A 15146-nucleotide genomic window follows, 5' to 3' on the forward strand; every position below is an offset into this window, starting at 1 on the left:
TTTTATTGGTCTTTATGTCATTTATCTCCACTCTGATCTTTATTATTTCCTTCCTTCTGCTTATGCTGGGCTTTTCTTGTTGCTCTCTTTCTAACCCTTTGAGTTGTAGGTTAGATAATTTATTACCATTTTTTCTTGTTTTTAGAGGCAGGCCTGTAGAACTATGTACTTTCCTCTCAAGACTGCTTTCACTGTGTCCCATAGATTTTGTATTGTTGCGTTTTCATTGTCGTTTGTTGCCATGATGCTTTTTATTTCTTCTTTGATCTCTTTGGTAACCCAATCATTATGTAATAGCATGCTATTTAGCCTCCATGTGTTCGATTTTTTAAATTGTTTTTATTGTAGTTGATTTCTACTTTATGCCATTGTGATCTGAGAAGATGCTTGATATTATTTCTATCTTCTTGAATTTGAAGAGACTTTGCTTGTGTCCCAATATGTGGTCTATCTTTGAAAATGACCCATGTGCACTTGAGAAGAATGTATATTTTGTGGCTTTGGGGTGAAATGTTCTGAAGATGTCAATTAATTCTGTCTGATCTAGTGAGTCACTTAGGATTGATATTTCATTGTTGATTTTTTGTTTAGAGGATAGTGGTGTTAATGGGGTATTAAAGTCCCCTACTATGACTATATTGCTATCAATCTCTCCCTTGATATTCTCCAGGAGTTTTTTTGTTTGTTCATTTTTTGTTTTATGTATTTGGATGCTCCTCTATTGGGTGCATATATGTTTACTAGAGTTATATATTCTTAGTGAATTTCTCCCTTTAGAATTATGATGTGGCCTTCCTTATTTCTTGTTATGGCCTTCACTTTGAGGTATATTTTGTCAGATATAAGTATTGTAACTCCAATTTTTTTTTTTCATTTTCATTCACCTGAGAAGTTTTTTCCATCCCTTCACTATCAGTCTGTGTGAGTCCTTTTTTCTGAGTTGGGTTTCCTGTAGATAACAGATATAGGGTCATGTTTTCTTATCCACTCAGCTACCCTATGTCTTTTGATTGGAGCATTTAATCCATTTAATTTAAGTTTATTATTGATAGGTAATTAATTGTTGCCATTTTTATTCTTTATGCCAGTGTTCCTTCTTCCCTTCCTATTTCTTCTTTTTACAGCAGTCCCTTTAGCATTGCTTGCATTGCTGAATTGGAGGTAATAAACTCCCTTAGTCCTTTATTGTCTGTGAAGCTCCTGATTTCACCCTAAACTTTGATTAACAGCCTTGCTGGGTACAATATTCTTGGATTCAGACTCCTGCTTTGCATGGCTTTGTATATTTCATTCTCTTCTCGCCTGATGTGTCTCTGTTGAGAAATCAGTTGATAGTTTGATGGGAGAGACCTTGTAGATAACTTTCTGTCTCTCTCTGGCAGCCTTTAAGATTCTTTGTCACTGGTGTTTGCCAATTTAATTATAATGTGTCTTGGTGTTGGTCTTTTCGGGTTCATCTTGTTTGAGACTCTGTGTGCTTCTTGAACTTGTGTGAGTTTTTTCTTCTTCCCAACATCAGGGAAGTTTTCTGTCATTATTTCTTGAAAAAGGTTTCCTATTCCTTGCTCAGTTTCCTCTCCTTCTGGTACCCCTATGATGTGGATGCTGTTTCTTTTCATGTTGTCTGAAAGTTCCCTTAGGCTCTCCTGTTTTTTAAGTTCTTTTTTTTTTTTTTTCCAGTTGCTGCTCTGCTTGGGTATGTTTTCCTACCTTGTCTTCTAGCTCACTGATGTGGTCCTCCACTTCTTATAGTCTATTGTTGATGCTTTCTATTGTGTTCTTTATTGTGGCAATGTCATTTTTCATTTCTTCTTTGTTCTTCTTCATTTCCTCTTGATTTTTACACATGTTGTTGAATTTGTCTTCTATCCTTTTCAGCATCCTTATGACCATTGCTCTGAATTCTTTTTCTGACATATTGCTTGCCTCCATTTTGTTTACTTCCTTTTCAGGTGGTTCCTCCTTTTCTTTCGTATGAAAGGGGGCTGTTTCTTTGTCTCCCCATGTTTGCTCCTCTCGGGGTGTCTGGTTATGTAGCTCTCTTTCCTGCATTGACTTAAAGGCACAAAATACAACATGACAAGACACAATGCACAGGGCACCAAACAAATATATTCACAATACCAATGACCCCAAACAAGGTGACCACCAGAGAAAAGAGAATTAAGGGAGAGAAAACAGTGCAAAAATGATATTGAGAAAAGAAAAAAATGTAAGAGAAGAGAAACAGAAGAAAAAAGAAGGGGAAAATATATGTATATGGGGAGAAAATTCCAAAAAACAACAACTAATTCAAAAAATGCAAACAACAAAAACCCTGAGATGAATGCAAACAACAAACAACAACTAATCCAAAAAGTGCAAACAACAAACACCCAGCTGAATCTGAAGAGGCAGAGCTTATTTCCAGAAGGTAAGGTCAAGGAATTGAATGAATGGGGAAATGGCCAAAATTCAGTATAGAGTAGGTAGAAAGAGAATGAGTGTATAAGAAGAAATGTAAAAAACAAAATCCAAAAAAAGAGAAAAGAAATTTATATATATATATATATATATATATATATATATATATATATATACACATATATATATATGAAAATTATATATATTTTAAAATATATAAAATAAAATTATATATAAAATTATATATATAAAATTATATATATGTGTGTGTATGTGTATGTGTATATATATATATAAATTTCCCCTTTCTTTAATCTATGTATTCATCTCTTATTGGAAAAGGATAATAAAGAATAGATAGGCCTGAGTTGGTGATTAGAATTAATTAAGCTATTAGTAGAAGAAGAGAACGAGTGAGGAGTGGAAAAACAGAAGAAAAAAAAGAAGAAAAGTGAAAAACAAAAACAAAACTAACAATCAAAAAGAGAACAATAACAAGATAGAAAGAAAGAAAAAGGAAAAAAATGGCTATTGAAGAAAGAGAAGAGAGAATTGTGCCTGGACTTGGAACAGGGGAGAGGAAATTAGATATATGAGTAAGATCAATTTTTAACAGGGAGTAAAAAGAAAGGATAGAGAAAAATGAAAGCAGAAACAGGGTAAAAGAAACAGGATGAAAAGAGGGAAAAGTGAGAAAGAGAGTGTTGGCATAAAAGAAAAATTGATATAGAGTAAAATAATGCTAAAATAAAAATGAAAATAGAATGTTGAACACTAATCCAAAAATAAAATAAAACTTTAAAAAAGGTAAAATAATAGTAGTAATAATAATAATTAAAAACAAAAATGTCATAATAAAAAAATCAAGTGAGAAAAATATTAGTTTCTTAAGTAAAAGATAAAAAAATTAAAAAGTGAGGTAGTGAAGGTCGTTCCCTTCCTCTCCTGTTTTGCCTGGCATATCTGTTTCCTGTCAGGTAGTCAGCACAGTGTTGACGTTCCCTGTGATCCACTGCTCCTCTGTGTCATAAGCCACAACCCTGTTTTCAAGCAGGCGGGATCTCTTTGCTCACTTTGTTTCTCTGTCTGCCTTCAGTTGTATTTACACAAGAGTCAATTTCTGACACAAACCCTGGGTGGTGGTGTTTCTGTATTATTTTCTGGGACTAAATGGCCCCTCTATGCAATGTTTAGACTCTTCTTTCCCTGCCACACTTAATATTGGGCTGGAGCGACGGACTGACCCAGAACTAGTTTCCTGCTCATCTCTCCTTATTCTGATCCCCAGTTTCCACAAAAAAAACTTTCCCCTGCAGTCTCGGTGAGTGTTTTTAATTGTAAGATCCTATGTACTAGACTTAGCAAGCAAAAGGAAGGAGGTTAAAAAAACAAAGGTGCTGCGCTGACTCGTCTTTTTCCCTGGCACTGCATGGCTGGTATAGAACTTCAGGCTGCCTTTCTGGTCACAGTTTCCCATGGTTGTGGACTTGTATCTAGAGTCCCCTTCTGCCAGCAGCCCTGTGGACCCCTTCCACATTCAAGAGCTAAACTGACTCCAAGGGCCGCAGATTTGGTGGGGCGCTGTTTCCCTCTGAGGCTCTAGTCCCCACTGCACGAGTTTCTCCCTCCAGCCTGGATCCCAGATCTCACCTCTCTCCAGGAGATCTCTGACCTTTCCAGCCAAGGATTTCCTCACCAGCTATGTTTAATTTGCCAGTTCCAGGTGGGTGTTATTTGATTCAGCTGTTCCTTTTATCTGCTCTGTGAGAAGGCACAGGGCCTGTCCGCATATTCAGCACCACTTTGTCTCCCCCTGAACAAACTTTTTAGGTGCCCATGGCCTGGGAGACTGGAGTCTGTGTTCATGGGTTCACAGCTTAGGCAGCTGGTCCCTTGGCATTATGGTTGCAGGATCCTAGGAGGTATCCAAAGTCTCCTCAGTTGAATGTAAGGCTGGGCTTCCAATCACAGCCACTCTCCCCTTCAAGATGGCGTGGTCTCTGAGGCAGAGCTAACTTCTCTGGGAATGATTTCAGCAGTAGTAGAGGCTGCCCAGCCAGGGGAGCCTGGTCCCCCAGTCCCCAACAGTTCTGTGGAATATAGGTCTCTCTCACTCCCAATACAGACATTCCCCTCACATCCACGCACTCTCCTTTCTCTCTCTCACTCACACACTATCTTGCAGCCTGCCATCCCGTTGGCCGCCATCTTGGCTCTTTGCTTCTTCTTTTTCTTTTTCTTTTTCTTTATCCTTATCCTTTTTTCTCACTTTCATATCTCCTCCTATTACTCCCCCCAGTGACTTAATTCCTCAATTTTTCCTGCTCATCTTTCCTTAAAATATACCGAGGAATGGCATATATTTCAGTTACCCAAAATTATTTAGTGACTTAGTTCCGTGCCAGTGATAATAACAGTTAACTTTAGGACACCGATTGAGAATCAGGTCCCTTAATTATCTCCCCAAACTAATGAGATTAATACTAGTCATGTCTCCATTTGCCCTCATGAAAAGTACACACACACACACACACACACACACACACACACACACACGTGATACTCAGACCTTCTCACGGCCATTGCTCTACTGTCTGTACTATGGTGTCCATTCTTATTTGTCAGTGTCCATGTGGTACCTGTTACTAAAAATTTTACATAGAATTCCTTCTTATAAATGGTAGTATGTACCATAAAGAAAAAAAGATAAGGATGCTTCAAGAGAGTGTAATAGGGGGCCAACTTTATATAGGAGTTTATGAAATCATCTTTGGATGAGGCATGTGAACCATGACTTGGACAAAGAGTTTTCTCATCCTGCTGTGAGATGATGCTGGGCAGGGGCCAGACCATTCAGGGATCTGCAGTCCAATTAGATAACTTGGATTTGATCCTAGGATAGAAAAGAGATTATTTAATAAGGTGAACAGGGAGTGATTTTTTTCCTTCTGTATTTTATGAATAGCACTTTGGTTACTGTGGATGGGAGTGGGGTGCTCATACTATCTTTTATTAGATTGATTCTGTGTACTGGGGATTTAGATGTAAATCAATTACAAATCACTTTTTTTTAGTATCTTAAGGAAGACAAAACATGTGTTAAAACAATTCTAATAAAAGTCATGAAGTGCTATGTACTAAAGGCTATCGTAAACATACAGCAAAGGGGCTGTGGGTGAGAGAAATTTTTGACTGCGTTCATTTTCTTTGAACCAGATGCCATTGCTTTGATTACTTCTTGTTCTCTTTTTGACAGATTTTTAACACTCGGAATTTTCCATGCATGCCCTGAAAGGTTTTTAAGTCTGAAGCAAATCAACTCAATAAATAGTTATCTAGTGTCTAGTTTGTCCTTGGCTCATAAGTATCCCACTTCACTCATTTTACTCTGTTTCTACTTTAAGATATGATAGGATGGATGACCTTAAAATAGTGATGGGGATCAGTGGACCTATGTTCAAGTTCCCATTTTATTTCCAGTCAGCAATATGATCTTTGGAAATTAGCATAAACTAGTGCCTAGTGAGTAATATTTGTAGTGCAGATTGTGTTAGAACAAGGAGATATGTTTGGTGTCCTTGAAGGAAGATGTGCTTTCATGAAGGTTTCCTACAGAACTGGAAAGATAAGGAGGAGCATGAATCAGTTGACTGCCAACATGATAAAAACTTATTATTCCCCTAATGGATCCCATCATTGGTAACCATCTCTAAGTCCGGTGGCCATAAAAAATTTCCCTGAGCTCTTCCACCTTTCTTCTGACCTTGGTCATGGAGCCAGACTGAGGGAGAGAGGAGATGGTATTCCTCTTTTTACTGAATGATCAAACTTTACTATCTTCTGTGTTACTAAAGATGTTTCAGTTAATGCCAGTATATTTAACTTGGAAAGCTTATGCAATCAACTATATACTCTCTGTGATGACTCTTACAGGATAGATCACTGGAACAATGAGAAGGAGAGGATTTTGGTGATCACAGATAAGACTCTCTTGATCTGCAAGTATGACTTCATCATGCTCAGCTGTGTGCAGTTGCAGCGAATTCCCCTGAATGCTGTCTATCGCATCTGCTTAGGCAAGTTTGCCTTTCCTGGGATGTCCCTGGACAAGTGAGTATGATGTCTTAAAACTTGGGAAAGTGATGCAGTGGTGGTGGGACATTTAGCGAAAACACTTATAAGTTCAATTCAGCTCTGTAAGTTGGAAGAATCCAGGGGAGAACAGTGAAACTCTCAGTTGAATTCATCAAACAATCATTGAATTCCTAATCTATGTCAGTCAGGAATAAATTTTTGAGTAAATTTTTACTTAATTTTGAAAAACTGACAAGTAAATAGTTAAATATGAGGTGGAAAGAGCTGTGGGAGCATGGTAGGAGAGCTTCTCAACCAATTTGTTTGGCAGAGAATCAGCATGTGTCCTCTAAGAGGAACTGCCTGGGACTCTAGTAACCCTTTATCTTACTCAGCCTCAATTTCTACTGGTTTTTACAGCTGGAAGCTATTGGAACTTCTCTTTCCAGCACTGAAACCGTAGGCTTGGGGGCCAAGTGTGGGGCTGGGACTCCTTGCTCCTCAGGAGGAATCTCTGCAGCCAGAGTTATCCCTCTTGATTTTTATCCACCACACATCAGCATGGGACCAGTCTGTTCCTGTCTTTCCCCTCCTACCAGTCTCCATATGGCTTCTTCTTTAAATCCCTAGTTGTAGGACTTCCATTCAGCCAGATTTCAGGCATTTCTGAATGACGATTGTTCTGTAGTTTAGTTGTAATTTTGATATAGTTGTGGGAAGATGCAAGTTTTGTGTCTAAACTATGCAGCTATCTTGACTGGAAGTCGTAACATAGCATTCTTATTTCTATCTTTTTTGAATGTTATCTACTGACTCCCTAATATAAACCCATTTACACTGATGAGAACCCACTTCTTTCATCTTCTTGAAAAAAAGATGAAAACTCCTACATCACTCATTTTTTAAAGTTGTTTATAATTATCATTATAGTTACTTCAATGGTTACTTATTTAAATAATATACTTCCTCTGATGTTTTTCTTAATAGTGTATATTAAACTTCCACTCTAAAAAGTAAGAAATGTGACTTTTCACACTATTCCCACATTCTCAAATCCCTCACTTCCCTTTCTGCATTAGTTTTGCCAGACAAATTTCATTTTTATGGTATATTTTATTTTATTTCCCATGAGGCACCCAATTATTACCACAGAGAGTTGATGTAATTCCAGCCCTCCTAATTAACTTGTGCAGCTTTATCCAGATCTGCATTCTGGGGTTAGAATGAGAAAGCCTGTGCCAGCAGCTGGCATACTGTTAAATGTTAAAGGCTGTCTCTGAGCCCCTGGAGGTAGGAACATAGTGTGGTGAAGGGGTGTTTTTTTATGTTCTGCTCAGTTTTTTAGCAAACTTTCATAGTAGCGTTTTGCACTAGGATTAGAGTCCTGGATTTCAGTCACAATTTTACAACAGTTAACTTCTCTTCCTCATCTATCAAAGAGTCATTCATATTAGTTGTCATTCTGCTTCATTAACAGTCTTATTGTAAGGCTCTAATGAGATAGCTTGAAAGCACTTTGTAATATGCCTCAAAGATATCAGGTGTTAACAAGTTCTGATTTTCTCCCAGATAAAAGCTTTTGTTAACAAGAAACTAAGTAGGTTAATTTGATTGTTATCTTTATTTCCAAGTCAGTTGGCCCTTCCTGGTTGCATATTAAGTCACTATTATAAGGTCAAAGGTCAGAAAAAGGAGGAAGAGGCAAGGGAAAAATCAGCTGCTAAATAATCGTAAACTGACTTCAGAGGAAAGCCTGGACACAGTCTGAGCAAATCCCCTTGTTATGAGAAAATGCAATGATTTAACATTAGCACCCGCTAGCTGTGGATGGTAATGCTGGCAGTGTTTGCCAAGAGCTTTTTACCTCCCCTGTACCATTGATCTTCAACATGCAAGAATTAGTAGGGCTGATTGACTACATGTTAGAGATGAGACAAGTGAGGCCAAAAGGGGTTCAGGGATTCAGAACCATCAGCTAATTAGCATTAAAGCTGGGTTTTAAAATCAGTTTTTCCAATTCTTCGTTCAGTATTCTTTCTTTTGAATAAATAATATGTTATCTCTGTCTCTCCCTTTCCCTTATCTTCCCTTCCTCTCTCTTCATTTCCCTTCCCTCTTTTGCTCTATGATCCCACCTGTTTTGTCACCCTCTTTCCTCTTCTCTATCTCTCTGGGTGAAGATAACTCCTGTTAATGTAGCTTGTTCTTCTCTTAAGAAGCCTCGAAGAAGATTATTGGAACTTAGTAGAACATGTGCCAGCTTATCCCACATACTGGTGCTTACAAAACAGAGTTGTTTTGTTTTATTCACTGTTTGCCTTTGGCTCAGTGTAAAGAGAGAGAGAGAGAGAGAGACAATGACAAGAGACAACTAAAGGCTGTGGATTATTTATTTGTGCGATGAAGGCAGATTCTCCTAGAATTAGAACATTCCCTAGAGACAAAACCGGGAAATGGTAAAAGGCCTGTTTTATCCACCAGTGTAACTAGTTGCTGGTACCTATCTTTTTTTATCTTTCCTTATCTGAGATGCAAACCCTAAATCTTACTTCTATTACAATTAAACTCATTCCCAGATTTTAATTAAAAATTAATTTCATAATCCAAACTGTGGGACAGAGAGAAGAAAATGAGGCTTTTATGAGAATTAAGCATAAGGGTAGAGCTATAACTAATTGTAACCACATCAATATCTTGCTGTTTAAATTTGGACAAGTCACTTTACTTGAGCTTTCAATATTCAATCTATAAAATGTCAATAATAGAGCATCTCTGCCAGGTCTATCATACAGTTCATTGTAGATTTAAATGATGGATGTGAAAGTGTTTTATAAATTGCAAATTGAGAAAATAAAGTAAGTTTTCACTTAGAGTTCTAAAAATTCCTATTCACTTGTCAAATCACCCTTGCCCCCTATTTTTTAATATGCCCACACTAGATAATGATGAGAAAGCTGTGACTCTGAGTCATCCGGTGATTTGTCAGTAATCATGTAAATAGATGGTGGTGGGGTCTGAAACAGGAGATTATCTGATTTCAAATCCTCCCTTTGTCATGCACCTGATTCCCAAATCCTCAAATGCATTGTAGTTTTTCAGAGTAAATGGGCCCCACTCTCTTTAGTTCTGTTCCCATCTGAGCTCTGTGATGAGGAGGTAGTCTTATGTTTAGAGAGCAGGTCTGAAGGCCTCCTGGGGGCCAGTCCTAGATTTGCTTCTTGTGACCTAGAACAATCAGACCACAGTCCTGGCTTCAGTCCCCTCTGTAAACTGGAGAGGTAACGGTATCTGTCTCAGTCTGTGTTGAGGATTAAAGGAGATAATACATATAAAATGCTTAGAAAAGTGTCTGGTATGTAGTAAGTATTTAGAGGAGGCAAGGTTTTATAATCGGTTTGTTAGAAAGACACTGGTTTACTGATGTAAGCACCAGGGACCTAGATCCTCATCCATTTTCTTAATATAATTCTCCTCTCCTTGCTGAATCTCTCAGCTTCCTTATTTTAAAAATTTCTAAGGGTTTTATTGGACTTCAAACTCTGTGCTTTTGTGGTACTCCTCTATTGGTATAGCAATTTTACAAAAGTCATTCATCTTAGAGGGCTAAATGATTTACCTAATCAATTACTCCTATGAAAAAAAAAATGTCTCTAAAGAGGTTTTCTGCTGGAAAATATTGCTATTTGCACACTGATTTGCTAACAAAAGCTGAGAGCGAAGGTCAGGCCGAGAAATTTCTTCCTGTGAGATGTCACACACTTATCTTTCCATTTTAAAATTTGCATTCTGCAAATTTAATGGACAGGCAATGCTGCAAAAGTGAGGCCTCAGAAACTGCTTGTGGTGGTCACCACCAGCCTCTCTGTAGAGATGGTGGCGAAAACAGCAGCTAGGAGCCGCCCCCTGTTGACACCTGAAGGTGGGAAGGAGGGCATTCCAGACATTACTCCATAGTCTCAGCCTTGCTCCCTGGGACCCAAAGGCCAGGAAGCTGCTCTGTGCCCCCAAGAGTTCTAATTTGGCCTCTGATCCTCAGACAAGAGCTTCAAAGGGCCTCTGCTTTGCTCTGGGTGAAATCGGCTCGTGGCCCAGGCTGATTCTGCTGGCTTCGCGTCTGTCAGTGTGTTCTAATCACTGTTATAAGAGCGCTTCTGCAGAACACCTTGTAAAATATTTTCTATCACTCCAGCAACATCTCCTGTCTAGACAATCTAATTATGAGCGCAGAGCAAACAGCTGAAATGTATGCCGCCCCCAAGGGTTGCCTAACTCCAGGAATGGGGATGGGAAGACAGGGGAGGGGGTGGATGGCATTGGTTCCTTTTTGTTGACTTGACCAGAAAATTAAGACCTTTAAAAGAACCTGGCTAACTTTTAATTAAAAAGAAATGATCTGGTGGAAGCAGGCATTTTGTTGTTTTTCCAAACTCAGTGGAGGATTAAAGGTACTGATTTATTTGCCTCCAATCACATCTTTTTCTTGGCTTCAAAAGTGGTTTGTGGTCTTTGCTTAAAAAAGAAAAGCCACTGATTTAATAATCCGCCCTCCCAGCACCATTCTGAAAATGAAAAGTGGCTCCCTACAGGTATGTTCTTTCCAAGTAGTGATCTGATTAATTCACAAGTCTTTTCTGAGCTTGGCCAGGTGGCTGGTCTTGTACATGACAAGGTCAGGAGACATGGGTTCTATCCCTGACATGTTCACAAGCTTAAGGGATCACACAGACACACACACACACACACACACACACACACACACACTCATGCCTTGACCAGGATTTGGTTAGTGCTTCCGTGGAAAGTCAACAGTGTCATGGGCACATGAGAAGGAGAAATAATATCTACTGGGAGGTGTTGGAAGATATAATGGAGAAGGGGTGATAGGAGCAGGTTTTTATAGAATGAGCAGAATTTGGAAAGAGAGATTGGAAGGAGCAGTGAGGTCCATATATAAGTAGACAAATGCCCAGGCAGTATGATCATGCCAGGCTTCCAAGGGGCTGGGTCCTAGTTGCTGGGAAAGTATGGTGGATGTTTCTGAATGGTTTTGAAGAATAATAATATGAGGATTTGGGGTTTTAGTTATACTAGGGCACGAGATGTTGAAAGTTTTGGGGGAGTTGCCTAAAAGAATTAGCATTTTGCTTCAGGAAGATAAGGGTAGTAAAACTATTAGAAATGTGTTGGAGAAAACAGAAACTGTGGGAAAGAGCTGACCATGGAAGAGATTTTCTAATAGTAAAGTTGGGAAATCATAACAACCTGAATAGGGCCAATGGGTGAGTAAAGGAGGGCATGGTGGGTGTGAGAAGACTTGACTGAAGAAGAATTTCTGGCATGTGATGACTGGATTGGGTTTTCTAGTATGGGAGAGGGAGGGATGGATAGGGAGCCTCCAAGTGGAAGGTGAACTTTGTTTTATTGTGTAGTGTGCCTGATAGGCTATGGGAAAAGATGATGGTTGGGAGAAACTACTCATACAACCAACATTTATTAAGCATTTGAATCACCAGTTGCTGTGCTGAGTATTGTGATACAATTGTGCTAAAGAGAGTTGTGCTAAAGAGAGTTTATTCTATCATGGAGCTCACCATCAGGAGGGCAAAGACAACAATCAAATAATCATACTAATATGTATAAAATTACAACTGCCCTAACTGGTTTGGCTCAGTGGATAGAGCGTCAGCCTGCAGACTGAAGGGTCCCAGGTTCGATTCCGGTCAAGGGCATGTACCTTGGTTGCACACACATCCCCATTGTGGGGTGTGCAGGAGGCAGCTGATTGATGTTTCTCTCTCATCAATGTTTCTAACTCTCTATCCCTCTCCCTTCCTCTCTGTAAAAAATCAATAAAATATATTTAAAAAAAATAAAAATAAAATAAAATTACAACAATGATGGTGTTTTGAAGAAGAGATATAGGAAGTGTGTGAATTATCTACTGACACATAACAAAGTTACCTCAAAACGTAGTACTGTAAAATAACATTTATTGTTTCTGTTTCAGAGTCAGGAATATGGATGGGTATGACTTAACTGCATTTTTGGTTCGGGATCTCTCCAAAACTTCAATGAAGGTGTCACTGAGGCTGTGGCATCTCAAAACTCAACCAAGGGAGGATCACTTTTAAGCTCACTGGTGTAGTTGTGGGCAGGCTCAGGTCCTCACTGGAGTTTGGCCAAACATATCCCTTCCCTAAGGCTACTGACAACATGGCTACTGGCTTCTCTAAGAGGGAGCAAAGGAGAAATCAAGAAATAGCAAGAAAAGATGAGAAAGGTAGAGGCCACAGTCTTCAGTTTACCTAATTGTGGAAGTGACAGCTCATCACCTCTGCCACTTCTGTTCACTAGATGCACCTCACACTAAGGGAGGCTATCACCAAAGGGCATGACTGTCAGAAAGTAGACATTATTGGAGGTCATCTGAGAGGTAGCCTACCACATGCAAAATATCAGAATATTTATTACGGGATTTAGACCCAAATTGGAGGGTGAAGATCAAGGCAGTTTTCTATGAGGGAGGGATTCTGGAGCTGGAATTGGAAGGATGAGTAAGAGCTGACAAAGTGAAGGAGGTTATGGAGAGAATATTTTGGGTAGAGGAGGGATATGTACAAAGGAAGGAGGGAACCTGGTACCTCTGAGGAACTATAAACAAGCTAACACAGTCTGAGCCACTGACAAGATTAATTCTGTATTTAGATGTAGATGAGTTATGGTATTTTGGAGAAGTTAGAGTTACCTGTCACTGCACTGGCATTCATTAGAGAATGAAGGGGTTCATAGTTAAAATTAGTTTGAAAGCTTTTACTCTAAACTATAAGACTGTCTCTGGAATTGCTGGGGAATGAGTCTGATTCAGTGTATAAAGCAAATAAAATTGCCCACTTATCTCTTAGGATAATTACTTATTGTGTAATGAGATAATGTTCATAAATCACCCTTGGCTTATTGGGGAAAGGTATTATATAAACACAAGGCTTTATCAGTGATGATGGAAATAGCTCTAGGGGATTAAAATCATATGTACATCTTGACGCTATAGCATTTTACTCCAAACTAAGAGACCTGCAAAGTTCACCTGAGTTCTTGAGAAATAGTTTAGGTTAAGAAGTGGAGGCAGCAGAGTGCTGGGAGGTGATTGGAATGGGTGTGGGCATGGAGAGGCAGGGTGGGATTGGAAAACTCTTTTTTTAGTTCATTCACTCTAATATAGAAGAGCATTGGCCCTTGGTAATCCTAGTTAAGTGAATATGACTCCTTAAAAATGCAACATGAAGACTCTATTTTGAACTAGGAATGGGAAAATATGAATTCTACTCTTTATCCTGGCTTCTGTTTTTTGTGCATCCTTGAAAGAAAGTTGTTTTCCCTCTCAGAGCCTCAATTGATCCCATGAAACATGAAAGGGGTTAAAATAAGTAATTTTAAGGTCTCTAGGCCAATGATTCATGACAATTTTATAATGCTCTTTCCAGTTTTGCTCCCATGAAATAAGAACCATAGAACTCATTATCAGCAGTCAAAGGACACTATAAGCAATGTTTTGGAAATGTTTAAAATTGGCAGCAGACCTAGAACTGTGGTGCATTTATTTTGCAGACTAATAGGAAGATGGACCATTAGAAGAGAAAATAGGCCAGTTAGTGTGTGATCCACATTTTTCCAACTTCAACTGACATTCTTCTCCTTTCTTCCACCTCCTTGCTCTTCTCTTATTCCAAACTCTCTTGACTTAGCCATGTATTTCTTATTTTTATATCATCTCATTCCTCATTTCCCTGTTAAAAACATCCAGTCAGTTATGAAGTGGGTTAAATTATTCTTCATTTAGGTATGCCTGATTACTGTATTATCCAGCCAACAGAGTGTTTACCTCACTAAATAAAGTATAGTTTTAAACACAGAAGGAAAATATTTTCATTAGGTGGAAGTGAGGTGAGAGGTTATTAAGAGTCCAGTGTGTTGTCTTTCTTAAAGAGTAACTTCCTAGTTTCTCATCCTTCCTTCCCCAAATGCTCTCTCAGTAAATAAGATGATATGGCACAGTATCTGTCTCCCCAAATTAAACATTATTGCACTGCATAGGACTTTGTGCTGTAAGTTTAACAGGGAAGGAGTGTTAATCATTCACTTAACTCAAGGCCTGTTACTCAGAGACAAACTAACAGAGAGCTAGAGCCTGTTTTCTGATGGGAATAGGAACTTGATGAATTGGTTTGGGAGAGCCTAAGCCCTAATTAATTGGTGATAGAGGATCTGTTTCTGTGAGCAGAGAATGCACATGGTAAAATGCTTCTAGGAACAAGATAGTATCCATCAATTCAGATCAAGCATGAAGCGTGTAGAGTCAAAAGGAATGACTCTACAGGTATGCATAGAGAAGTGACCTTAAACCTAATACATAGCCACCTAAAACACCTAGGGTTATATTTGTGCCACTTGATGATGGGCCAGCAGGCAGAGGAAGCTAGTTCTAATGTAAAACCTAATGTATAATTAAGAACAGCAGGTAATTAATATTGACTTTTTAAATTAAAAAGTTGTTTTAGCTATTTTATGCAGTTCCAGTCATTGTGTGTTTTTGTTGCATTTTTTTCTCCTTTGGGGTGAATTTGATATTGCTGTGTCCAGATTCTGCAAACAAGTTTTAATTCTAATAGTTT

At 38.6% G+C, this 15146-nt stretch overlaps 1 protein-coding gene across 4 annotated transcripts in view; it reads left to right on the forward strand.

Moving 5' to 3' along the window:
- Positions 1–15146, forward strand: part of TPRG1 (tumor protein p63 regulated 1) — a 136806-nt gene that overhangs the window by 65749 nt on the left and 55911 nt on the right. For all 4 annotated transcript variants that reach the window (XM_059687366.1, XM_059687368.1, XM_059687365.1 and 1 more), the window contains one exon: positions 6337–6513. In XM_059687366.1, coding sequence (XP_059543349.1) covers positions 6337–6513 — 177 coding nt within the window. The remainder of the gene's footprint in view (positions 1–6336; positions 6514–15146) is intronic.

The sequence above is a fragment of the Myotis daubentonii genome, chromosome 3, assembly GCF_963259705.1.
Source record: "Myotis daubentonii chromosome 3, mMyoDau2.1, whole genome shotgun sequence".
Lineage (NCBI taxonomy): Eukaryota > Metazoa > Chordata > Mammalia > Chiroptera > Vespertilionidae > Myotis > Myotis daubentonii.